The sequence below is a fragment of the Pungitius pungitius genome, chromosome 18, assembly GCF_949316345.1.
Source record: "Pungitius pungitius chromosome 18, fPunPun2.1, whole genome shotgun sequence".
NCBI lineage: Eukaryota > Metazoa > Chordata > Actinopteri > Perciformes > Gasterosteidae > Pungitius > Pungitius pungitius.
The window spans coordinates 16,026,274-16,051,486 of NC_084917.1; the positions used below are offsets into that span (position 1 = coordinate 16,026,274).

General features: G+C 40.4%; 2 protein-coding genes across 2 annotated transcripts; both read left to right on the forward strand.

The window, feature by feature from the left end:
• The first annotated feature begins 548 nt into the window (after positions 1-548).
• On the forward strand, positions 549-8,357 carry purg (purine-rich element binding protein G). Its single transcript, XM_037484805.2, has one exon. The coding sequence runs from the start codon at positions 1,781-1,783 to the stop codon at positions 2,729-2,731; it is 951 nt and encodes a 316-aa protein (XP_037340702.2). The 5' UTR covers positions 549-1,780; the 3' UTR covers positions 2,732-8,357.
• Positions 8,358-10,641: 2,284 nt separating this feature from the next.
• Positions 10,642-24,197, forward strand: slc38a9 (solute carrier family 38 member 9). The gene is made up of 15 exons (XM_037484795.2): positions 10,642-10,997; positions 11,964-12,107; positions 13,958-14,087; positions 16,953-17,071; positions 17,168-17,231; positions 17,379-17,472; positions 18,444-18,614; positions 19,138-19,197; positions 19,442-19,648; positions 20,028-20,135; positions 21,262-21,368; positions 21,651-21,764; positions 22,255-22,403; positions 22,932-23,021; positions 23,334-24,197. Exons 2-15 carry the CDS (start codon positions 12,010-12,012, stop codon positions 23,497-23,499), a joined length of 1,677 nt encoding a protein of 558 aa, XP_037340692.1. The 5' UTR covers positions 10,642-10,997; positions 11,964-12,009; the 3' UTR covers positions 23,500-24,197.
• Positions 24,198-25,213: the final 1,016 nt, after the last annotated feature.

Here is a 25,213-nt window from a genome sequence, read left to right on the forward strand (position 1 = left end):
ACGCCCTATTACATTAAATTATATTTTTACCCACAGAAGTGTATGATTCTATAGGTCAGAAGGACTTTTTGTACTTTTTGTCTTCTGCATTTAAGTTACAGGCAACTAATCTGGCTCTCGGAGAAGTAAACAGAGACGCTGTAGACGAAAATGTGAAGAACTTACTCAATGTAAAAAGATGACAAAAGCTTTCAGAGGAAATAAAAGCAGATGGCCCCAACTTGAAAACGTTCTTGAAGACTGGGTGAACCCAAGGGTGTAACCACGCATTCTTTGGGGGGGTCGCGTCACCCCCAATATTGAGGATATACCAATTCCCCATTAACTGTAAACCCTTTTACTCCCCTGTGAGTTCGCTTCATTCATCCTGGTCGGTGTTTACATGCCGTCGCCAGGCAACGTGCAGGAGGCACAGCGAACACTCGCCGACCAGATACGGCGTGTGGAGCAGACTGATCCGGACTCCTTGGTTATTGTCCTTGGGGACTTGAACAAAGGAAATCTCAGCCATGAACAACCTAAGTACAAACAGTTTATTAAATGCCCAACCAGAGAAGAGAACTCGCTGGATCACTGTTACACCACACCTGCCCACAGCAGCCCAATACCGCTTTAAAAAAAATGATGGGGGATTTGGACGCCCCCCCCAATGTCTAAACCACGCCCTTGGGTGAACACACAGAGAGCAGACGGAATTTTGCTGTGTAGAGTGACAATGTAACGGGTGTTTGAAATTGTCATATTTCTATAATTTATACAGCTTTACCATACATCTTTTCATGTGAAATTTACAATGGCCAAAACACCATACCGTAACGTCTTATACGTTGTCACTGTCATTTCTCAGTACAGTATTTTACTGTATTTTCAATAGATGTTTTCAAACAGTTTTCAACGCAAATTACCATCAACAAGTTTACAATATTTCTGTTTTTTAATAGTCATTTGCCGTAAACAAATAACAGTTTTGAACTGTGAAATTTACAACTGACATAAAACATCCTGTATTTTAATAGTTGTTTAAATAGTTTAATAGTTGACGCTGTCATTTTTACGGTGGAGTTCTGGCAACCACAGTTGCCAGTATTTCACCGTATTTTCAACAGATTTTAATTTACAGTGTACACTCATTTTACACCCATTTTACTCATACATACACACACACACACACACACACACACACACACACACACACACACACACACATATATATATATATATATATATATATATATATATATATATATATACATATATAATCCCCTTTTTTAATTTCATTTTTAGATTCATTGCTGCATGTTTTTGTAATAGAGAGCACCCATAAACAGAGTCATATATATAGATCTAACATATATATATAACATATATATAAATATATATATAATGAAATCAACGCATAGAAAAAGTGCACTGAATAAATCGTGCCTCTTTAACTGAGGTATTCCCAGGACGCGTGAGGAGGGAGGGTTCATCGGGTTCATGTAGTATTGGACGCCTCCTCCCATCTCTGCCTCGGAGAACGGGGGGGCTGTGAGGCGGGTCGGTGATGGCAAACGATGGAAGTCTGCAGCGGAAGCGGCTGAATGGTTCGAGCGTGACCTCTTCGGGACACAGAGAGCCGATCAGCTGGTGGCTCCAGACGAGCTGCCATTTTTGGGTCATTTGAGGCATCCGGCTGCAACCAACCTGTCTGCATGAGATACAAGCCCGCTGTAATCGTTTGACTGGGATGGGGGGGTTGGCTTTGTCCTGAGCTGTCTAGTGGTGGAATATCAACATAATGGCTGATGGATGTTGCAGAGGGATGGAAAGAGGCAGGGGTAAGATTTCATCCGATTCGTTACCGAGACCCACTTATTCTCAGCAGTACGTGCACAACGGATCCCAGCAGCAGGGCGCTGACATCCAGGAGCTAGCATCCAAACGCGTGGACATCCAGAAGAAGCGCTTCTACCTGGACGTGAAGCAGAGCGTGCGCGGCCGCTTCCTAAAGATCGCCGAGGTGTGGATCGGAAGAGGCCGCCACGACAACATCAGGAAGAGCAAGCTGACGCTGTCCATGTCCATGGCCCCCGCTCTGCGGGACAGCCTGGGGGACTTCATAGACCACTACGCGCGTATCGGGCTGCGGGCGGGGCCTGCGCCCTCAGTGCCGTCTCCGACCGGCTCCGCTGTGTCCGACGAGCATGCCCACCGCGTCCTCAAGAGCGAATTGATCGAGAGGGACAACAGGAAGTACTTCCTGGACCTGAAGGAGAACCAGAGAGGTCGCTTCCTCCGCATACGGCAGACTGTCAGCAAAGGACACGGCACCATGGGCTACTACGGCCAGGGCATCGAGCAGACCATCGTGCTGCCCGCGCAGGGGCTCATCGAGTTCAGGGACGCTCTGTCGCAGCTCATCGAAGACTACGGCGACGAGGAGAGCGACGACCGGGGCCGAAGCGGGTCCCGAGCCGGGTATCGGAACCACGACGACAGCCCGGAGCTTCCAGAGGCCGCGTCTTTCCGGGTGGACAACAAGAGGTTTTACTTTGACGTCGGTTCCAACCGGTATGGTATCTTTTTAAAAATCAGCGAGGTGCGGCAGCCGTACAGAAACACCATCACGGTTCCTCTGAAAGCTTGGTCCCGATTCGGAGAGAATTTCATCCGGTACGAGGAGGAGATGCGACGGATCTTCTCGTGTCACAAAGAGAAGAGGATAGACAGCGAGGAGCGGGAGGACTGACTGCAGCATGCTGACTTCTTGCATGCATTTTACGGACTGGATTCTAAAATATTCAGACTAGACAGCGCTCCCTAATCCCCCCCCCCCCCCCACACACACACACTCTTCCACTGTCCACCTCCACTTTGTGACACGAGTGACCCAAGTAGTGTCAATAGGAATGTGCTCCCCGACTAATTCACTCATAATTGATCAGTTTTAGACAACTGTCAACCACAGCTAAAAGCATCTTAACATACGGTACAATGTTCCATTACAATGTTTAAAGAAGACGGCCAAAAGACATTTTGTCCTTTGTGGTCCTGAAAGGAAACAGAGTACCTCTTGGAGGGCACTGAGCCCCAGGTAGGAACCTACTGTGCTGCTCTTCAGTGGACTACATCCTACACCATAACAGTTACTACGTCTGTTACACGTTTGATAGACTGCAGCACACACACAGCTGTTGCCATGTTGAGGTTAAGCTTTCACATCAAAACGCTGGGCTTACGGAGCAGGCAGAATAGCCTGCAACATGCTGATTTGCTGCTCCCCCCGGCAGCGTGGAGGGGAGGGCGGAGGTGTCCTCGGGCCTCGTGGTTTTTGATGAGCTGTTGGACTGCATTTGGTTGTTGTTTACAGGCTCTCGGCTCTGTTCAGCGCTTTACGTTTTTTAACCTGGTCTCCAAAGCAAACAGAAATAAATAGAAACATTTATCAGCTATTGCAAATACATCGTCTTTATAATTCTATCCATATATGTAATATAATATTTGATTGCTTATGTTCTTGGGAATTGGCATGAATTTATTTTTGAAAAGAAGAAGCCAGTTGAGGCCTGGTTGTTCTGCTGAGCAGCCAAGATAAGGATCACAGTCCTGACAGGAAGGCGACCTGAAGCTGCAGGACACAGCCGCACTGCAGAAACGCGTCCAGCATCCAATCTAGTTCTCCACTAAATCTGGGAGGAACATTCATATTTTGTTCATTATCTGGTCACCACTTTTGAACCATTATTTATTTTCCCAACAGAGTTGTGAACAGTTCACCAAAGACAAATTTCCAGATTACTTTATTGTTGTTTATTCATTGGACTGAATGACAAAATGTGTCCAAAACTTTGTATATTTTTTCTGTACATTGCTTTTTATCCATTTTAATCCTCTTATGAGCCCTGAAACTGATTCCACTGAAGGAGGCCATGTGCCAGTTGCATAAAGATGCCTTTTAAACTCTAGTTGATACTTGAACTATTGAAAATTATATTGGTGCTTGGAGTCCGGCTAATACCTGGGTGGTGCAAGAGTTATGTGCCCATACAGTTTCTGTTTGTCTCTGGGCCTCTGTGTTTATATCAGAGGTGACATTAGAAACCACGTCTGTTTCCCAGATGCCATCAGGCCGCCTCGCTGCTCATTGGTGCACCAGTTAGAGAAACAATTGGTAGCCCCGACCGTCCTTTTAGATACATCGATGTGCTCGTCTCTTTATTTGACATTTCCCCACTAGCTACTGTTGAGAATGTGATGAAGTTGTCTTAAAGTCTTAGTTGTGTGTTGGTTTTTTGCTGTGTGACTCCCTAAAGAATCCAGGAAGTGCTGCTTCTCTTTAACCACAGAGGTTCAAAGTGATCCAGGGTTTGCTTTACATTGAGCTCTTTGTTGTGTGAGGGCCACTCACCAACATGAAACATAGCAGCATCGCTGTGAACATAATACAACTAAAACACACTCTGTGTAGTTTGTGTCAACGGCATTCAATATTATTCATAATTCTAACGAGCACATTACAAATAAGACTGTTGAGGAATATGATGGTGTCTATGTAGCTATAGTGGTCATAGCCTTAGTAGTGATGCCCATGTTTGTGAGATGTTGCAGACGCACAGCTGTGGAGAAGCGTCTGCCAATCACCTGCCGGCTCATCATGTCACCTGTCAGGGGTTTGTCATGTCCAGTCCTTTCTGATCGAGGGGCGGGTTTCCATTAAAAAGTGCATATTGACATTTAAACATACTTTTATTCAACCAACAATCCAAATCTGTCTGCAAGGCCTAACAAACTGTGGTCATAATAGCAGCTCATAAAGTCTCAAACGTGACCCCAGCATGCCTTAACTGATTCTAGATCTACTTTTAAAGAGTGTTTTACTCTAGAGGAGTGTTGCTGACCATCTTTACATCATCTTGTATTATCTTGGGGGTAAACCAATCATTTTAAAGACACTACTTTGTTTTGTGTTACATGCTTTATGAATCAGACCGAACAAAAGCATTAGGCAGAGTTAAATTATTATGCAAACCTGATCAAATTTCCTGCGACCCATGGTGGGTCTGGACCCAGTCATTAGGAATCAATGCTTTAAAAGATTAAGGGATTAGCATCCAGTTCTGATCAAGAGTTGGGCTCTTCTCTCAGTGAGACTCTACTGCGGATCGATTGCACTCAGTAGTATGCTTGTTTAATGGTGTCCAGATTTAGTGACTTGACTGATATTGGAGTCGAAGGGAAAATAAATATTTATATTGCTTGCAACCGGTTGTGGTGATGCGTTTAGGTGCATTAAGTCACAGGACTAGTTGGTTTGGTGTGTTCGTTGCCTGAGGTAGAGCATGAACGTTAATGATCCTGTCCGTTGTTTTCATTTTTCATATGAATGGAAAAGGTTATACAGAGAAGTGTGGAAGTATAACTGAAAGCACAATTTATTTAAAAATAACGTGTCTACATCCAATTCTTTACATTGATTTGATTCAAGATTGATCGCCATTAGATTTGTCAAAAGAAGCAAATGTTTCTATAGCTCTTAGTGAAGTATTATATGATTACAAAGAGGTTATATTTATTCTCCTAGAAGTAGAATGAGAATTCCTTATAAAAGTTATAAAGTAATTTGTCTTTTGTATTCCAAATATCACTCCAAAAAGCACTTTATCTAAAAGCTGCACTTCCGTCTGCTGCTGGCTCCCAGTGGGCGTCGATGCAGCGTTTCTATCCCTTCGGTACCGAGTGACAATCATGGATCCCTGCTCAAAGAATCGAAACACGACCCCCATCATGACAGCTTCTGTAGACCAACGTCTATAGTGGAACATCTTGTGCACATCAATGCAGAGGTCCTATTGGAGAATAGCGTTGGATGTCCTGATACACTAAAGTTGAATGGATTTTTGTGAAATTTGAAAAAGAGATTAGTACCTAGTGGACTTGAAAGATGTGAGAGCTGTGCTCAACCAAACCATCTGAAAAGCCTCTGAACTTCACATGATAGCTGAATGGACCAATGTTTAGACAATAACATTTGATCACATTCAGATACATGTAGATGAATCTTGTTCAAAACAGGACATGAACCTCACGTAAAAAAAGGTTTTTGTTACACAGATAATTTTTATTTGCAGCCAAAATGACAACTGTTGTATCACACACTATGAACACTCATGTCACAACATTTCCTGAGACTAAAATGAGTTTGGTAGAAGAAGAAAAACATCTCTTTTTCTGTTATAGTTGTGTATGCTCCTGTCTTCTGTGTAGAATCAAGATGTGTACTGGATGTTGCTTGTGGAGTCCTCATTTCCTAAATGTTGGGAACAACGTCGTACTGCAGAGCTAAAAGATGGGATAGGAAAGCTGAGTTAAGATTTTGACTAAATTAAGATTTGTGATGCTGACTAACATAACAAATGAACCCTCAACTTCCTCTTTCAAAATCCAAATAAATAACTGCATAGAAAGAGAAAAGAGTTGAAAATACTGTCTGTATTTCTAACATTGTTAGTCACTTATTTGAGTAACACAAAGTGTCTATCTAATAGGTTCATGCTCTTTGTTTCCGTATAGAGAGGCGTACTGGTGCTGTGTTTCATGTATCCTTCATATTACCGCTAGATTGGTTTCTGACAGCGATAACATGGACAATGAAAAAATAACAAGTGATCTGTAAACTTGTCGTGTTGTATGTTCTATCATTTGGAGTTGGAAGCCCGTCACATGACATTGAGATGACACAGGAATACAACAAGCTGTGTATTCACACATTTTGTCACCACAGCTGCCCTTCCTTCTCCCTCATGGAAGAACAAGAAGTAGCTGCTTTAGGAACTCTTTGGTCTCTTTGGGCTGTGAGGAGTCAGGATGTTGGTGGATGGAGAGCGATCTCACAGCAGGAGGGCAAGAGGATGTTGGACTTTGATGAATAATTTTATGAAAGGAGATCTGGACTGTTAACAACGATCTAATGTTTCCAACCCTGACGCCTTAAAGCACCGTTACAAGTGGACTGAATCTTTGCTAAGTGCAATGCTGACTTTTATTTTTAGCTAATGAGAAATGGTCGAAATATCTGCTGATCAAAGCTAAAATAAAAGTATTTCTCATAGGATTGTTACTACACATCTGGATGACACACCATGATGAAAATGACCATTTTACAGCATTCAAAGGAATGAGGTGGGACACACCTCACAGTGTATTCGTATGTCTGTGGTTGTGTAGGTCGAGTGATGCCAATGTGTGCACACTGAAGAAGAGTTCTGCTTTTCAAGTGACAAATATAGAGGTGTCGATGTTTGGTATCCTTTTAACAATGAGTTGAATAATAAAATAATTTAATGAAAATTATAAAATATTATAAAATAAATTAAATAATGAAAAGTTGAAAAGCTGTATATCTACTTAAGTGTAACGTATAACATTAGTGTGTCCAATAGTCCTGTAGGCCAAGAGGAAAAACAAGGAACTTTTGTACTTTTGCACTTTCTTTAATGTATACCGTATTAGTTCATCCTCTATATGTAAAGTATTGTATGAATAATCATTATTTTCCTTGTAATGTTTGAGCGATGCCATGTTTAGAAAAGGAAACCAAGAAAACGTCTTTAGAGTGTATGCATGCCAATGCTTGGGTCCCAGTATAATAGGAAACTGTATGAAAAAATGGTGCTATGTTACAATATTTAAAGGTGCTTTCATGGACCCCAGCTGAATGCATGAAAACAGGAACTATCAAGAGAAAAAAAGAGAAGATATTGATGTCCTAATGCTGTTCCTCCAAAGACTTGGCAAGTTAGTATCCCGACCGTGGTGTACAACATAGAAGTGGAAACATGAATTTCTTACTTAAAATGAGAAATGCAATGAATAGGACATGACAGAAATCACACGTGATCACAAATGGCAAAGTCTAACTGTAAATCATTATAACAACATCGCTGTCAGACAGACCAGAACCAGGCTGCAGCCTCACTGGTTGCAGCCCAGAGGATTCCATTTGGACTGAGCACTTTTATAAAGGCAACATAAAAAACAAAAGCATTTCAAACTAAAAAGGTGTCTGTCATGGGTCATGTCATGTGTATTTACAGTTACATTGCCTTTCTGATAAAGGTCTAAAAGAAATATAGACAATCTATTACATCATTTTGTACTTTTAATCCTTCATATGTTTATTTGTTTGAATAAAAAAATGATATGGGATTTCATGAGTTATAAGGCAGCAAATATCAATACTCCACTCATGGAGGCCTAAAGTAGTTAAACTGATTGTTGTGAAAAAAGAATATGGAAAAATAAAGTTAAATGTTTATTGGTTGTAATGATCATCTTTCTTTTTATGCTGTTCATTAAATGTTTTACACTATTATCAATACTGTTATGTGTTTTTCTTTTGTAGACTGTGGGGGGAGGGGGGTGGGTGTTGAGTCCTGTTGCTGAGGTGTTAAAAGTGAAGCAGAATGTTAAAGGAGGCTGTCATGTGATTATCATAACATACTGTATGTTGGTTTTGTCACACTAGAAGCAGTCAGTCAGCTGATATTTTCTTTTATCTATCGTCTCAAAAAATGTTGGCATGTGAAAAGACGTTCACCAAGTCTGAATGGTATACAGGTTGTATACATTGCAAAGTAACTAAGTAAATTTACTAAATATTTGAATGAATAAAATTGACTTGTTTGGCCCTCATGCAGCTCACACAACAAATTCAATCTGATTCTAATCGACGCCTTGAAGGCAACGCATGTGTAAATATGAGATTGATGCTGCAGACAAAGCCACAGAATAATAATCAGAAAATGTACTAATTTATTTTGACACACTCAACATTTGGACAGGTGCTGGCTGTCTCGGCATTATTAATGCACATAAGTCTCATCTGGTTCTATATTATTATCATTTTGTGTTGCTTCTGGCAGATGACAAGCTGTTTGGAGGACTGGCATTTCAAGAGACAGTAAAGGAGAAGATAGAGCAGTTCATTAGGTTTGAACTTTTCAAATTGTGTTTAATGTTTAATGAACAAAAAGGGAAAGATGCAGCTTGCACATTTTTGTATGATTCCTGTAAAGGGCCTAAAGAGACAGAACATTTCAGACAGAAGGTGAATACAGGGATATTCACACAGACAATGCCAAAAAATGTAAAGCTTTTTAACATCAAAATGTGAACGTGGGAAAGATCGAACCCCTAAAAACAAGTGAGTCTTAAAATGAGCATGATCTTGAATCTCTGAAGGACATGCTCAGAGAGACGGGCTCTGGAGGACTCTTTGGGCCCTGCAATGAACTCTGGACCAGTCCAAGGTGTCCTCCGACTGGCCAACTGCTTGACTGACTTTTATGAACGTTTGATAAATAAGGGCAAAACATAACACGCAACTGTCATGGCATTCAATGAGGGATTCCATTTTGAATGATAATTAAACAAGTTTTCCTAACAATAAAATCTAACTCTAAATGTGTTATCTACAGGTGAAACTGGAAAAATTAGAATATCGTGCAAAAGCTCATTACTTTCAGTAATTCAACCTAAAAGGTGAAACTAATTTTGAGTTTCACCTGGAAATATAGCTCAGTCTTTCGTAATGTACTTGAGGGCTTGTGCTGTTGAAGTTTGGTGTTCTTTTCTCAATTGAAGAAAAGACGCTTTCTTGATGTTGCTGTTCTGGGTCTGTACAGTATTGCACTTATTGTAAGCCACTTTGGATAAAAGCATCAGCTAAATAATACGTGCAATATTGTAATAGTTATTGTAATTAGTTTCAGAATGCCCAGGACACGGACCACAAGGGATATATGTATGAAAAACACTTACGAATAATTCAAGGAAAAATTAAATAATTCTATACATATATATTTTTTTTAAATCATTTTATTTTTATTTTTAATCAGTCTTTTAAACAGTCAGTCATCCATCAGGAACAATCCAATTACAACTGTCCAGCAGTTGGAGTCTATAGTCCATCCCGGCAAAGTTCTGTTCAAATCTGGAAGCAGTGACCAGTCCTCGTCCTCGTCCTCGTCCTTCGTTCCGTCCATATTTTTTCCCTTTACCTTGAGTTAACAGCTTCCTCTTTTATACTCCTCCTCGCCCCTCAATCGGTTGGTTGATGATTTCCAGTAATTAGTCCAGGTGGAAACAATTGAACGATTTCTTCTGCCCAATTGAAGTCTGTATAGGGGGCATTTGTCCATACAACTCACATGGAGCACGCAAAGAAAATCATGCAATAGTAAAAACACACAAGACCACAGCAATCAATAAAATGGCACAGCACACTAGTCACCGCAAACCAGAAACACACCATTCCATTCCTAATAGGCTGACACATGCTCATAGCATCAATACCAATTATATGATACTTCTAGGCACGTTGTGTTGTTTTCTTTTAATATGATGCTTCTTAACAGATTGAATGTTGATAGACAATGCTTTCCTCATATTTTGCCTGTATTGTCTGTTGATTTTTAAATTTCTTATAGTGAAAAAAATACACTACAGGAATGCGCTAGTGCTTTTTGATTTGTTTGTAATGTTTTTGTTGTGTTACAAGCAGCTACTAGAAAACTATTACATTATAGTTAGTCCTTAAGAAAGTCATAAAACGAGGTGGTTCTTTCCAATGTAGTTCAGAAGGGGGCGGTAATGCTGTTTAACGCTCTTTGCAAAACCACGAAGAAGAAACGACCTAACCAGGAAAAGGAAGAAGTAGAAGAAGACCATCCGTCATAACAAAAGGAAAAGCAGCGGGGTTGTTCATCATTAGCTGCTAATAGAACTTCTACCATTCCACTTCACCTGTATGAGATACCACCAACGGGAACGGTCACCTGAGCTATTATACATTTGGTTGGGGTGGCAGACGCTTACTCTACCACCAGACGCCGTGTGCGTGTTTCTTTTATAATTTCATTTTGAAACTACGTAGACCAACTTGCTTCTTATAACATTCGCTGAATCAGCAAACCTGAGATGCGCTGAAGACGAAAGGAAGGGGCGCTTCACTGCAGGTACGGATTTGAGTTAATCTTAACCATGCTAAACGTCTGTGTGGGTGCTGACCCGAGTTAGTTGGCTGTTTGAGCTGAGTGAGCGGGCTGTTTCTTCTTACTTTAAGGTAACCTTTAGTTGGCCAACGTTCTTTGAGTAACTAAACTCGGGGGCGAAGCCAGCAGAAAGTTTTCCACCCTAAGTGGGGCTTTTCACATCTCCATTACTACGACTAACATTACGTTTCACAAACTATGCTAGCTTTTAGTCCAATTACGTGAATTCAACACTTTTAAATGAACTATCCGTGTAGTCACGCGACGTCTGGTTTGACATTAGCACGTGAGGTGAGGTTATCTGACGTCACTGTTGAAGCGAGGCACTAGCCACACAGAGCCCTAATACAGGTTGACTCAATGCGCCCCGTAGAAGGACGAAGAGGAGAAGCTTCATCTTGTTGGTCAAATGTTGCAAAAGTTTAAAATAACCAAGTAACCAATTCATATATCATCACATTTGACTAAAAAAACTAGGTCTTCCTTTGTTCTGAATCATTTAACAAAATAATTCAACGTATAGCATTTCAAAGATGAAAATGCGTGATCTTGAAACGTACTGTACAACATGCAGTATGTTATGATTTCATAAGCATGTCGCCTCCTTTAACTGCTTAAAATGTTTTTGTTTAACATTCTTAGCAGCCAGTGGTAACTAGGAAATCGCTCATTCTTATTCCCAGGTAAGTAAATAGGTTGATATGTCCAAACCGCATTTTACCGCATTAAAATCAGCTTCGTGTGGCTTGAAAGTTTGCTGTGACAAATCTTCACAGCATTGTGGGAACCGGTGGGAACAACACATTCACTAGTCAGAAACCACACACGGCCGCAATGTCGACATTGGACTGCAGTTAACATCTATACTTCACAAAGAATGTTTTACAGTTGCTCTGTGACAAACAGATTTTACAACCTATTTGCTCCCAGTCAGATGATGAGCATAAAGAGACTTTAGCTGAACATCAGCGGTATCATGGAGGAAGACAACAGGCCTCTGCTGAGCCCAGAGCAGACTGGAGAGTCCTACTCAAACCGAGGCTCCACAGACTCGCTGGACTTCAAGGCTAAAAGGTAGACTACACACTTTGCACTATCCAGCAGCACCACCTTTGTTTGTTTGTGTGTGTGTGTAGTCTCCCCCCCCTGGCACCAACCTAAAATTAACAGTTGTTGTGAATTTCAATCCAGTTAGGTATTTCACAGTGACTATCTAGCTTTCTGGAAATTAAGTATGACGGATAGTCCCAGTAAGTCACGTGCATCCCCAAACTTTATTAACAAGGTTTTACAAGCACTAGACGTATAGCCGGCATAACTACTTTGGTTCTTTATCAGGGGTCGCTAACTGGCGGCCCGCGGTCCTGATCCGGACCCAGAAGCCGTCCCATCCGCTCCCGGATCTTAAACGTGACAGTAGAGCATTTAAACCATAAGGGGGGGGCGCTGACATCTGGCGGGCCGTACGCACTCCTTACGGGCCGGATGTATGTCCGCTCTTACATGTGTGTGCATATACAGACATATGCGCACACATGTAGCGGAATTGTGGGGGAAATAAATAAATAATGTTATTCCACTTTTTCAAGGGCGCCCCGCTGTTTTAATGGTAGGGGAAACACTGATCTTATATGTTCAGAACCCGTTTAAACGGTACAGGTTTAAAGTCCTGGCAGGAAAAAATAGATCTTAATTCTCCTACTTAAAAAAAGTGGGAGAGTGGATATATATTCTATTAAGCCGTTCCATTGTTAAAATGTGTTTTAGATTTATAATTAGCTGGGACTGTCAAGTCCAAATGTGAAGCAGACAAGGGGAAAGCTTAGCTTCCCTTCATTTTTTATTTTTTCTGAATTGATGCTTATTTGAACATTCTTTCACATTTCATTATTTTTTTTAAATGCAGCCCTACTTTTATTTAATTGGGAGAACATTATTTATATTTGCAGTCACACACATGTTCAGTTATTTGTTATGTGACAATAAATATTGTCAAAGGAGTTTTAGAATGGTACATTTGATTTGTTAGTCGTGTATTGATTACATGCAAATATTGATACAACTCTATTTAATGAGACTAAGTAGTCCCGTTATGATCCTCTGGACCTTTTCTTTGAGAAACTCTAACTGGGCCGCTTCACATTTTAGTGACCCTGCTCTATATTAGACCTCTAGTCATACTAGTGGTTGTCTGACAGCTCGAATCCATTTCAACCCTTTTAATTAATGAGTAGCTTTGATGCATCGTTGGGTGAGTACTTCACATTGCTCCACCCACTCCCTCAGGAGAGTATTTGCTTCCAGTGTAGCAAAGTACACATCGGAAGCTGATCTCTCCATTAGGAGAGCTGGCTAGCCACCTGAAAGAAGATATTTGTGCGTTCTTCTAAGTTTGTTAAAGAGTTCATGACTAAGCTAGATTTTGGTTTACTGTTAAGTTGGAATAAATACGTGGTGACCTGTCAATCTGAAGCTGCCGTTGTTGGTTTTACTGCGAAGCTGCATTTGTAAAACGTCTATTTTGCATGATTTTAAAGGTCCCATATTTTAAAGTGAGATTAAGCTGTGTTAAGCAAATCAAAGTAATCAATCCTTGGAGAAATGCATTGCACATTCAGACACATTACCTAAACAGTCGGACTTTCCATGTTCCTTGTTTTATCACAGCCATGAAATTTAAAACGCTGATACAAAGTAAACATGCACTTTGCTTTGCAACGCAATTCCTTTTGAAACCTGCCTGATTGGGTGACGGTCCAGTTATATTTAGACAAACCGAATGAGATGAGTTGGTAGAACATCAAAGCAAGTAAATATGTTCTACCTTAAACTAAACAAGCATGATATATTAACATTTTATTTGCTGTATTGAACACGATAGATATCACTTGATCTTTGTTTTTGTTTTTTTCTGCTTCTTCTAGGCCTTTCCACGTTGAGCCCAGGAATATTGTAGACGATGACCCGCAGGAGAGGGTCTCTGCCGAGGCTGCCATCCTCAATAGCCGAGTCCAATACTACAGCAGACTGACAGCCTCTTCTGACAGACTGCTGGTAGGTCCAATTACTACTATGCACTATGTTAAAGCATATGGACTGTTCATTGTGATCATTGGCTCTCACATTAGAAATGATTTTTGAGGATCAACTAGAAACAAAGCTCTATTTTGAGACTGAGTCTAGGATTGTAAGATTTGGTGCCATCTAATGATGAGGTTTCAGGTTGCGACCATGTTACACTTCTCAAAGGGTGTAAGAAGTATGGTGTGCCAAACGAAGAAATGAACATTGCAATGGCCTGATGTAAACAGTGTTTAATGCCATGTAAGAGAGACTCTCATTTCATAGTGACTGTGGGTGAGTGGGGAGCACGGTTGTCCTCCAATCAGATGGTTGGTGGTTCGATCCCAGGCCTTGCTAACCTGTATGTCGTTGTGTCCTTGGACAACGCAATATTGCTCCTCTAGCTGTGACTACAGTGTGTGAATGTTAGTGACTGCTGTATGGTAGCTGCTGTCATCAGTGTATGAATGGGTGAATGATGTCATGTAGTGTTAAAGTGCTTTGAGTGGTCTGAGGACTAGAACACAAGTACAGTCCATTTACGAGAGAATGTTATGGAATCTCATTCGCAGTCACTCAAGCATGACATTTCTCTAGAGAGAAGAACAAATCATAGGAGTTGTTTTAGATGTGCCAGACACCTGAATTAATTTGTAGAAGCTCAAAAAGTGGAATAATCTGTCTCCTTTAAACCTTTCACAATGGCTGTATGTCAGCATTGTGCAGCATGTGTGGTTTTCTTCTTTTGGGCTACTATGGGCTGGCGGTTACCACGGACCGGGAGGCCTCAAACTGTTTTGTGTTACATTCAGAGGCAGCTGTCAAACGCACTTTCAGGAACTACTGAGTGGTCTTTGCCATGTGATAATTGGTCTAGTAGACCATTAAATTGTTTAGGATGCCATAATGTCAGTTTCTAAGATGTTATACACATCAGCCGTCTGCAATGGCTCCATTTTATTAAGTGTTCACGTAAGGTATGAATCACTCCATCGGTCCCTTATTTTCTGCTCTCTGTAGAACAAATGCTCGGTATCTCACTTTGTAGTGAAGTTTATTGAGATTGACTGACATATGGAAGTAAATCTGTGTCATCAGGTGTTGAAATAAAAAGGTGATTGAATTTCTAGCACTGAATATTTATGCATTGAAATTATGTATCTGAATGTTTTTCAACATTAAAATACTGCAAAAAATTCAACCTAAAAAAAATCACTGTTAAAATATTCAGCCGCAAAGAAAATTATAGTTACAACATTCAGCCGCAAAAATACATCATGGTTACAATATTCAGCCCAAAAAAGCCGCGAAAACACCAACATCCGGGACACTAAGGTAGAGCAATCGATTCTAGATTCAAGATCAGGAGCGTGCGTCAAGCTAAAGGAGCGAGCACCCAAAACACCTTCGGCTTCGGCTTGTAGCCATGTCCAATAATAATTTAACTCTTCTTTATTCCATCAGTGTGGTTTGTGTCTGTAAGATTCCGTAATAGACAGCTGACATTTGTACATTAACAGACTGTATTGGACATGAACTAAACGGAAGTTAAACGAGAGCGTACAGCCGCTCACAATACGCCTCTTCTTCTAGTTTTGAATTCATTTAATGATGCTGAGATCCTTCGACAAGCTGTTGTGAAACGAGAACCCGTTTTTCAGTGACTGTGTTACGTGCCTAGTGGTTTTTGGACCTACTGGTTTTTGAACTACTGGTTTGGCTACGGGTGCGTGTTTGTTTTCCCCCGGCAGGCAGGTGTTGTCTGCCTCCGTCACTTGAGTCGTCACACATTTGCAAACATATTGTTGAAAATGTTGAAAATGCATCCCATATCCATTGCAGCGATTACGATTGCATAAGTGAGCACTACGTCACTGCCACGGATGAAGAAATACATAAAAGAACATTTATTAAAAGTTCGCCACAAACGGGATGCGAACCGTTTCGAGCAAAATAACGTTGTGTCGCAAAGTGGCTGCGCTACACCGCCGGCCAACCAAGCTTATAGGATTTAAGCTGATTTGTATACTTGTAATAAAGTTGTATATCGTCAGTGGCAAGCAAACGGTTTGGTTCAGGGTGAACATTATATGTTCTTTTATGTATTTCTTCATACGTGGCCACACTGATGGCATAAAGAAGAGTTAAAGCCCTGTTATTATTGGACATGGCTACAATCCGAAGCCGAAGGTGTTTTGGGTGCTCGCTCCTTTAGCTTGACGCACGCTCCTGATCTTGAATCTAGAATCGATTGCTCTACCATTGTTTTTGAGGCTGAATATTGTAACCATGATTTATTTTTTAGGCTGAATATTGTAACCATGATTTATTTTTGCGTCTGAATATTGCAACTATAATTTTTTTTGCGGCTGAATATTGTAACTATAATTTTTTTTGCGGCTGAATATTTTATTAGGTAGAATTTTTTGCAGTATTTTAATGTGGAAAAACATTCAGATGCATAAATATTCAGTGCTAGAAATTCAATCACCTTTTATTTCATCACCCGATGACCATACTGACAGCTGCTGTAGAGGCAGTGTTGCATGACACTGATATGTGATGCATAATTGTAATGAATAAAGGCCCACTAAAAAGGGTAGCCAAATTATACCCACTTAACATTTCTGTTGATATCTGGCGAGTTACAAAAATACATTTTGTATTCAGTTAAAAACGGCCTCTTCTCCATGCTCACTGTGTACTGTTCCAATATGCAAACGTTTCAGTGTTTCCACTACCCTTCTATCGGGGTGCCTCGCATCATTTTTCAAAAGCTTATGTTACAGTCCTTGTTAGAACTTGATCTTTAGTATCTAGCTGCTTCCACCCTCCCCCCCCCCCCCCCCTCCTCAGAGTCCCCCTAACCATGTGATCCCTGGACCGGAAGAGCTTTACATCTACAGCCCACTGGGGACAGCTTTCAAGGTGACCGGCAGCGACCCCTCCTCTAAAAACCCAAGTATCATCACCATGTAAGCTAAGCCCAGTAACTGGTCATGAAACGTGTTCTTTTATTTGTAGATGTCGTTAACTGCTATCATTACTACTTTGCTTTTACCGACTGACAGATTTGCTATATGGAACACGATGATGGGCACGTCTATACTCAGCATACCTTGGGGTATGAAGCAGGTGATTTGCTTACTTCCACACACCACAAGGGCTTCCCTGTTTAAAGCCATTTAAAAACACATTGCCCTTAGTTATTATTAATTGCTCAGTCAATTTGCCTTACAGAATAAATGCTAAGAACAGTCAGTTGTGTCTTGATCCCTATAGGCCGGCTTCACTCTGGGGATCCTCATCCTCATCTTCACTGGCCTGCTGATGCTCTACTGCTGTTACATTGTCCTCAAATCACCAAAGGCAATACGTAAGTCAAACATTAAGAGAACATTTCAAAGTTATGAATAGATAATACATGAAGATTTCAACGGCAATTTAGATGTTTCTGATACAAACAATTGTTTAAATAATTACTTGGTTATTTTGTAAAGCAGTCTCCCTAAGTTATTGTTTTTTTTTTTCTCCACCCATCCATTAGTTTCTCTGAATTTTTACTGGACTAGTATTACTAGAGTGCAATATTCTTGGACATGTCTAATTAAATTTGGCAAGATATATAATCGTGATTTGTCACTTTTGCGTAGGTTGATCGCATCATAATGCTAATAAAAGCAACCTCTTTTAAAGTGAGCTACTGCATTCAGCCTCTTGGCAGTTGAGCTGGTCACTGTGTTTACTCCCACTGCCATACTTACTCACTTACTGGCAACATGCATGGGAATAAAAAACAATGAGAAGCAATTATATCAAAGTTGTTAAATGTTGCTTGTGTGGGTTATGTGCCAGGAGGCAGTGAAGTTACTGTCGCTTTGTGGTGTAACAGACCACTGTTAATCCCTACCGAGTTGATCACTTTGTAACTTCACAGTTTAACGTTAACCATCAGTGTGGTTAACAATCTGCCAATATTCAGTAAAATATGAGATCAGAACATCATTTTGTGTTTGTTTAAGTTTTGGGTCATTGTGTGTTGAATTTTGTGGAAAATAAATGAATTTAATTTTTGAATAAGGCTATTGCATAACAAAATGTGGAAAAAGTGAAGTGCTTCGAATACTTTCCAGACTATATGTCTGCATGCTTGTACATCTTGTACCTGTGACTCTGGTATCATCTAATCCACAAGGGACGGTATAAAGACTGCTTTTGAAATAATTTAAAATTAGTTTGTCAAAGATTTAACTGTAGAGCAATGACCATTAAGAACATCAACATGTGCTGCTTTGCACATAACTGAATAGATGCCTGTAAAATTATTTCATTCCATGTTTGCCCCAGCCTACGTGGACGCATCCGACTGGGAATTCCCTGATGTTTGCAAGTACTACTTTGGCAAGTTTGGCCAGTGGTCCAGCTTGATCTTCTCGATGGTGTCACTTATTGGAGCCATGGTGGTTTACTGGGTCCTCATGTCCAATTTTCTCTACAACAGCGGACAGTTTATCTACAGTAAGTCACAATTCAAAAAAAGAAGAATTGAATTATATTATGCAGTTTTGTCGATTTCATTATTTGGTCTATTTAGAATGTTACAGCAGCTGTTCAAACACTCTGGTGACTACCTTCAATAATGGAAATGATCTGGCACTGTGAAACATGTCTCTGTAGCATATTGTGGCATGTAGTTAATGAAATAGGATTCCTTGGTAACTTGGTGGCACATTTATGTTCTACACTAAAAATAGCTACGGGTTGGGATGTGATAAATACGCCGCTAAATAAAATAATTTCATCAACATTTACAATAATCTCCTATAATTATGAACAAATCTCTTAAACTGTTGGTGCCAACTCTCACACACCCGGTCAGTTTACCCGATATCCTTGATAAACAATGTACATGTTATAATGGTCTAAATAAATACCGTGATACTAGAATGGTGTAGAACACTCGCTCAGAGGTGATGGTTATTTTCTGCAGAGATGGTTGTTCCTATGTGCAATAGCTTCTGGTTTCCTTTTTCATCCTCAGACTATGCACACAATGTCAACATGTCTGATTTAGAATTTGGAACCAACGGCTCAGAAAAAGGTTAGTTTCTTAACCGACAGAAGTTTAATCTCTGACTTTATTCAATCTTTACTTTTACCCTTTTGCTTACTTGCTCACACATCACAGCTTTTATTTCATAACTACTAAATTGTTTTCCCATTTGGGTACTCCACTCTAAATATTTCAATTAATCACTGTTAATATAACATTCAATAAATCACTGACTGTTTCATCAATCTTAAGTGTAATGACAGTCGAGATGGTTGTTTATTTTTGTCTCCAGTCATCTGTCCATTTCCAAAAACTGAGCCTGCAGGGAACCACACCATGGGAAAACTTTTCCTTGGTAACAGCGGAAATGAAACTTCTGATGTCTCTTTTGAACGCTGGTGGAGCAAAACCAACACCATCCCCCTCTACCTCATCCCCCTGCTGCTGCCGCTGCTCTGTTTCCGCTCAGCCTCCTTCTTTGCCAGGTTCACCTTCTTGGGTAAGTTAAAATCGATGAAATAACAGTGTTTTTAAGATTGTCTTATTGTTGTCCTGAACTAACGTCTCACACACCTAAGCGCCTTCTGTAGCTCCTCACAGGACGCACTTTGGTTCAAGCTCTATCCTCCATACTTGTCAAATGATGCCTGTCTCTGATGGATGCTAACAACGACTGTAGACATTTTATCTACACAGCAATGTCTTTGCTTCTTGTATCAATTGCCAGGTCAAATCATGGTATTGGAGCACACATCGAGTCATAGTAAAGAAACTCGGAGTGGACTCTGATCAGCTGGATGTCAACTTCAAATATTAGTTATTTTCATGGTTTGTTAAACAGGCCTCTTGTTTTCCTTCTTATGCTCCATCTTCTGTAGGTACCATATCAGTGGTCTACCTGATCGCGCTGGTCACTATCAAAGCTGTCCACCTCGGCTTCCACCTCGAGTTCCACTGGTTTGACACGACTCAGTTTTATGTTCCAGGTAAACCTCCTGAAGATTTGATTGCTACTTGAATGCAGTCCATATTGTAAAGGGTCTTTCCTGTTACTTTGTGGTAGTCATCCCTTTTAATATCTTCACCATCAATCATTAAATTATATTGCTTTCGTAGCAGTATTTTTTGCATTAAAATGATTAGCACCGTGTTAAGGTTTTTAGTGTGTTAAGGCTGGTGCATTGTACTGCATCTGCGTCTTAATGTGCAGTTGTGTCAATGGACTCTTTTCAATTCATGGTTCTAAAACTCTTGCGTGTGTTGCAAACCATTTCACCAACACCAGGTGGAATAACTTATTTTGTTGACGACCTAGAGACTGACTTCTTTGTGTGTGGAAGTTGTTGGTTTGTTTATCTGACTTTTTTTGTCCCGTGCATCATCACCACTGCTGCTTCTCATTGCATTTTTTTCGTGGACATATTTTCCTCCACAACTTTGTTCACCCCTCGACCGGCAAACCAACGTTTGTGGAGATCTCCCTCCATGAATTGGAGGCCATCCGCGCGTCCTTATAGTCCGCCAATGACTGGTTGTATCAGTGGTCATATTTATGTATTTCCTGAGATAAAAGCTCTTCAATCTGATCCATTCCCTTGTAAAAAGATCTTCCTTTTAATAATCTCTCTATCATGCTATGAAACCGGAAATGTGAGACTCCTGAAAGGATGTAGTTAGCAGACCAATTACAGTGTGGCGGGCTGCGTGATGCTTGTGTAGTTTTTGACTCTAGTCTAGAAAAATTTTAAGGTTTAAGGATGCAAGATGGGGTGAAAAGGAGCAAGGGGCTCTTGCGTGTGCATGTCATTGTGTTTCTCTGAAAAAGCAGAACCATAAACTAGGCTTTAGACAAACATCAGTTTATTACTGTATCTGCTGATATTATTAATGGATAATGCTGGCATATGGATGTTAATGTTGGTCAACTCCTCAGACACTAACAATTACTGAACTAGACTGCTGTGCACTTTGCTAATGTCATTTTTCTTAACCGTAAAAGCTAACAAAATCCTCTCTAGCTCGGCCATAGATAGATGTTTTGCATAAAACAAATCTCTTTAGTTAACGGTTTTGTTTCTGTACAGTAGTAAATGTATATTTTCTGTCTTCCAGAGTTCAGACTTCTCTTCCCTCAGTTCACTGGTGTCCTCACTCTGGCCTTCTTCATTCATAACTGTATCATCACATTAATGAAGAGCAACAAGCACCAAGAGAACAATGTGAGTCCTGTGCACTCGTCCTCCTCCCCACCTTCACAAATGTATGCATTAGTTTTCTAGTCTGGTCTTCTGACTGTTTGCATAACATTCTCTAACTAAGTAATTTCTTTTGGTGAATTATGTGAGTTCTAGTCGTTGTCTGTTACGTTCATCCACAAACAGGAAGGAAGGAGTCTTGAATTGAACTATCAACCATATCTAGTGACGACATGTTTTTTTGTACCTGAAACAAGAAAGTAAAGGGTTTTTGAGCCTGCGGTGGATGTGTTTTGATGTTTTCAGGTGCGAGACCTTTCTGTGGCCTATCTCCTAGTGGGGCTGACCTATCTCTATGTTGGAGTGTTGATCTTTGCTTCCTTTCCTTCACCTCCTCTATTCAAAGACTGCATTGAACCGGTAAGATTAACCATTCTTTTGTGTTGCTTCAAGTCCTTGCAGTATTAATGTGTACTATGAGTATGAATTTGGTTCAAAAGCGAGCCACAACCACACACACAGTTGAAACATTAGTCTTGTCTACAATATACACGAATCCATTTGAAAATCCTCCAAGTTAGTAAATATAATATGCAAATTTGTCCACAAAATGTGCCTAAAGTGGTGTATTTTTTTCTGAGCGAAGCAAGGGGCAAATCATAAATAAATTAAAAATGGCACAACGAAGAGAAAGGTGAGACAAAGCGGAAGACGCTGATCAAAGTACCATTTCTCTCAGAACAACCTTTCCAAAATTGTTAGAGTCTTCAGCATTTGAATCATAAATCTCCCTTACGTTGACGTTCTGAACAAAATCATGAAATGAATCTGGGTGTTTTTGAGCACTTGATTGTACCAGAATTTTAGTTTCCGTACAGGCCTGTCAACACTGCTTCCTTCTCTCTTACAGAATTTTCTAGATAACTTCCCCAGCAGTGATGTGATGGTGTTTGTGGCTCGGACTTTCCTGTTGTTCCAGATGGTCACAGTCTACCCACTGCTGGGATACTTGGTGCGGGTCCAGGTGATGGGCCAGATCTTTGGCAACCATTACCCAAGGTAGCATTGAAGGACATTATCATTCAGACATAAAGTTCTTAAATATTAAAGATTTATATTAAACTTGTTGGATGGAAAAGACAAAACCTAAAAGTGGCTTCCATTTGTCAGGATTATACTGATTTTAGAATTATTATTTTTTTAGAATAGTGGACAGAAAGCACAAAATACTCCAGGCAATAAGCAACGTCTTTAATCTGCATTTGTCAACCGTAATAGTAATGTGACTAATGGAGGCAGGACCACATAGATAGACCCATAGAAACCTGTGAGGAGATGAAGCTGATTTTGTGATTATTAATTAATGACATTTTCAGTGTTCTCAGAAATCCGGCAGTCTGGGCCTAAAGCCGTTTATCGAAGGGCCGGCTCAAGTTAGCCTGGACCAGCCCTTTGATAATGCTTATAGTTAGTGCCTAAAGCAGTTTATCTAAGTGCAAAATCCAAAGCTTTATCTTAAATGAGGTGAACAGTTTTTGTGTGTATTCAATCTTTCAGCATATATAGATTTCATTTTTTCTTTTTTAGTTTCTTCCACATTCTGGCACTGAACATATTAATCGTTGGAGCTGGTGTCCTGATGGCCAGGTTTTATCCCAATATTGGATCCATCATAAGGTATGTTTGAATTTGTATGTATTTGTAATGGTGTATAACCATGCAAAGCCACTAATGATGGAAAATAAATTCACTGATTTAATGTTGTTAATGGGGACTGTGGCTGTAGAGGTAGACTCCACTAATTAGTTTAGTGGAGTCTCTTGCAGTGCATGTCGACGGTTGAGAGGGTCTTACAATGTCCCAATATCCACCAAACTGGGCCCTGACAGAACGGGTTTGGGCACCACGGAGTTGAACGAACAAGCTAACTTGTTGTGAAACTACTAAAAACTAAAACTGTACTGATGCCAACTCTGTCTCTCTGTTCAGGTTTTCTGGAGCTACATGTGGCTTGGCCTTAGTGTTTGTCTTCCCTGCCTTAGTCCACATGATCTCGCGGAGAAGGCAGGGGCTTCTTCGCTGGCCCTCAGTCCTCTTCCACAGTTTCCTGATTATTCTGGGCATCGCTAACCTCCTGGCTCAGTTCTTTATGTAAAGATGTCAGACACAAACCCTGAGATCTCAGAAGTGAAAAACAGAATGTAGACCTTGTTCATATTGATGAATTATATTCATCTGAAAGACAGACAGCGCTCCAAAGGACGATCATGTTGGATGTGGAAATAAGGATTGGTTTATTAACATGTTGATCATATCTACTTTAAAGGTGATTCCATTGCAAGTCTAAATGCTTTACACATGGCTTACCACTGGATTTCAGGATCACATGGAGTTGAGTTATGCTAACACTGTGAAACCACATTACTAACTTTGATTACGATAACTATTTGTTTATATGTGTGAGCATCTTTACAGTTTTACAAGCAGTGTTTAATGTGTCATATTTAACTGACATATTTAAGGATACGATAAACAAAGGGAATATCTGCGTCTAAATAAAAAATGAGGGAAACTGGTTTCACACAGATTGTTAGGTGAGACAAGAAAACATTATTGGAGAGATTGATTTTAGTAGACAATGTAAAGCATGCAAATCGACACCTCAGTAATGCCAAGAAATATAAAAAGGAATCTTTTCAAGGCAGGTGACGGTGTTTTGAACGTCCTTCCGAAAGCAGGGAAAATGTTGCTGTTGGCCAAATGTGCATTGAAGCAGAATACTTGTTACAGAGAAGTACTTGATTATTAAATGATTTCAATTACTTTTCATAAATAAACGTTGACTTTTGAATTAAACAATGCTTCAGAGTTTTTGGAGATGTTTGGATGTAAAAAGAAATCCTACTGTTGCTACACTGGAATTCTAAGAAAAATAATGTAATAATACAGCCTGATCTTTATCTTGACAGTACATGATTTAATCAATAATAATATTCTTGCAAATTACAAAATGAATATCATTCAAATGGAATTTGAAAACTACCGCTGCTCGAATCACAAGAACTGCAAGCTCTTCATTCTCCATCAACATAGTATGTTTTAAAAAGGATTCTTTGATTTCCACCTCCTAGGGGTGAGGAACAGGCCAGCTGGGTCAAACCAAGCGGTCATGTGGGAGTTGATTTATGTATGGTAATTAGATTCGGGTTGAAAAATGTGCGTGTGTGTGTCTGCACAAATGTAGTGAGTGGAGATGTCAGCTGTGTGGCCCCTCTTTAGATTCAGAATGCCCAGGACACAGAGAGCACAAGGGATATCTGTATACAATCCTTTTATTGTAATGGAAGTCGTTGAATAACTTCAGGGTGGACTGTAGAGGGCTTAGTGTGTCATCGTTACTGGTGCCCCGCTCACTTTGAAGGTCTTCCCGGAATGTCACTGCCGTCCTGCAACAGTCGGTCACCAACGCCTGAACAGAAGGGGTGGTTCCAACTCCGATTCATATGCAATGGAGTTTGAGTAAGCAATTTACTTCCCTTTATAAATCGTTATAGGTGTTACGGCCGACTGCTGTTTGTGTTTTCTCCTCCCCATGTCTCTGTTTCAATCTGTTCTTCACAGGTGTGGTGAGTTGCTGCTGACGATGCGGGCGTGGCCAGGTGATTCTCCAGCCAATCCAGTGCGGCTCTCCTCTATAAATGTTTGTGAGAGCTTGCGGGAAGGTTGTTGGGATAGAGATTGAGAGAAACGTTGAGATGTATGTGGTTTATGTTGTTTGTTAAAACTGTTTTATGTACTTACCCTAAGAGCACTGTGGAGCAGGGCTAGGTAAGATACCCTGGGGTCTACATACACCCGTAGGAAAAACC

What these genes read in the sequence shown, in the direction of transcription:
- slc38a9 (XM_037484795.2), top strand. Translation starts at nt 12,010, where the DNA reads ATGGAGGAAGACAACAGGCCTCTGCTGAGCCCAGAGCAGACTGGAGAG. An exon ending in AACCCAAGTATCATCACCAT is followed by an intron (nt 17,072 to 17,167) that starts GTAAGCTAAGCC and finishes ACCGACTGACAG; the next exon opens with ATTTGCTATATGGAACACGA. An exon ending in AATATTGGATCCATCATAAG is followed by an intron (nt 23,022 to 23,333) that starts GTATGTTTGAAT and finishes CTCTCTGTTCAG; the next exon opens with GTTTTCTGGAGCTACATGTG.
- purg (XM_037484805.2), top strand. Translation starts at nt 1,781, where the DNA reads ATGGCTGATGGATGTTGCAGAGGGATGGAAAGAGGCAGGGGTAAGATT.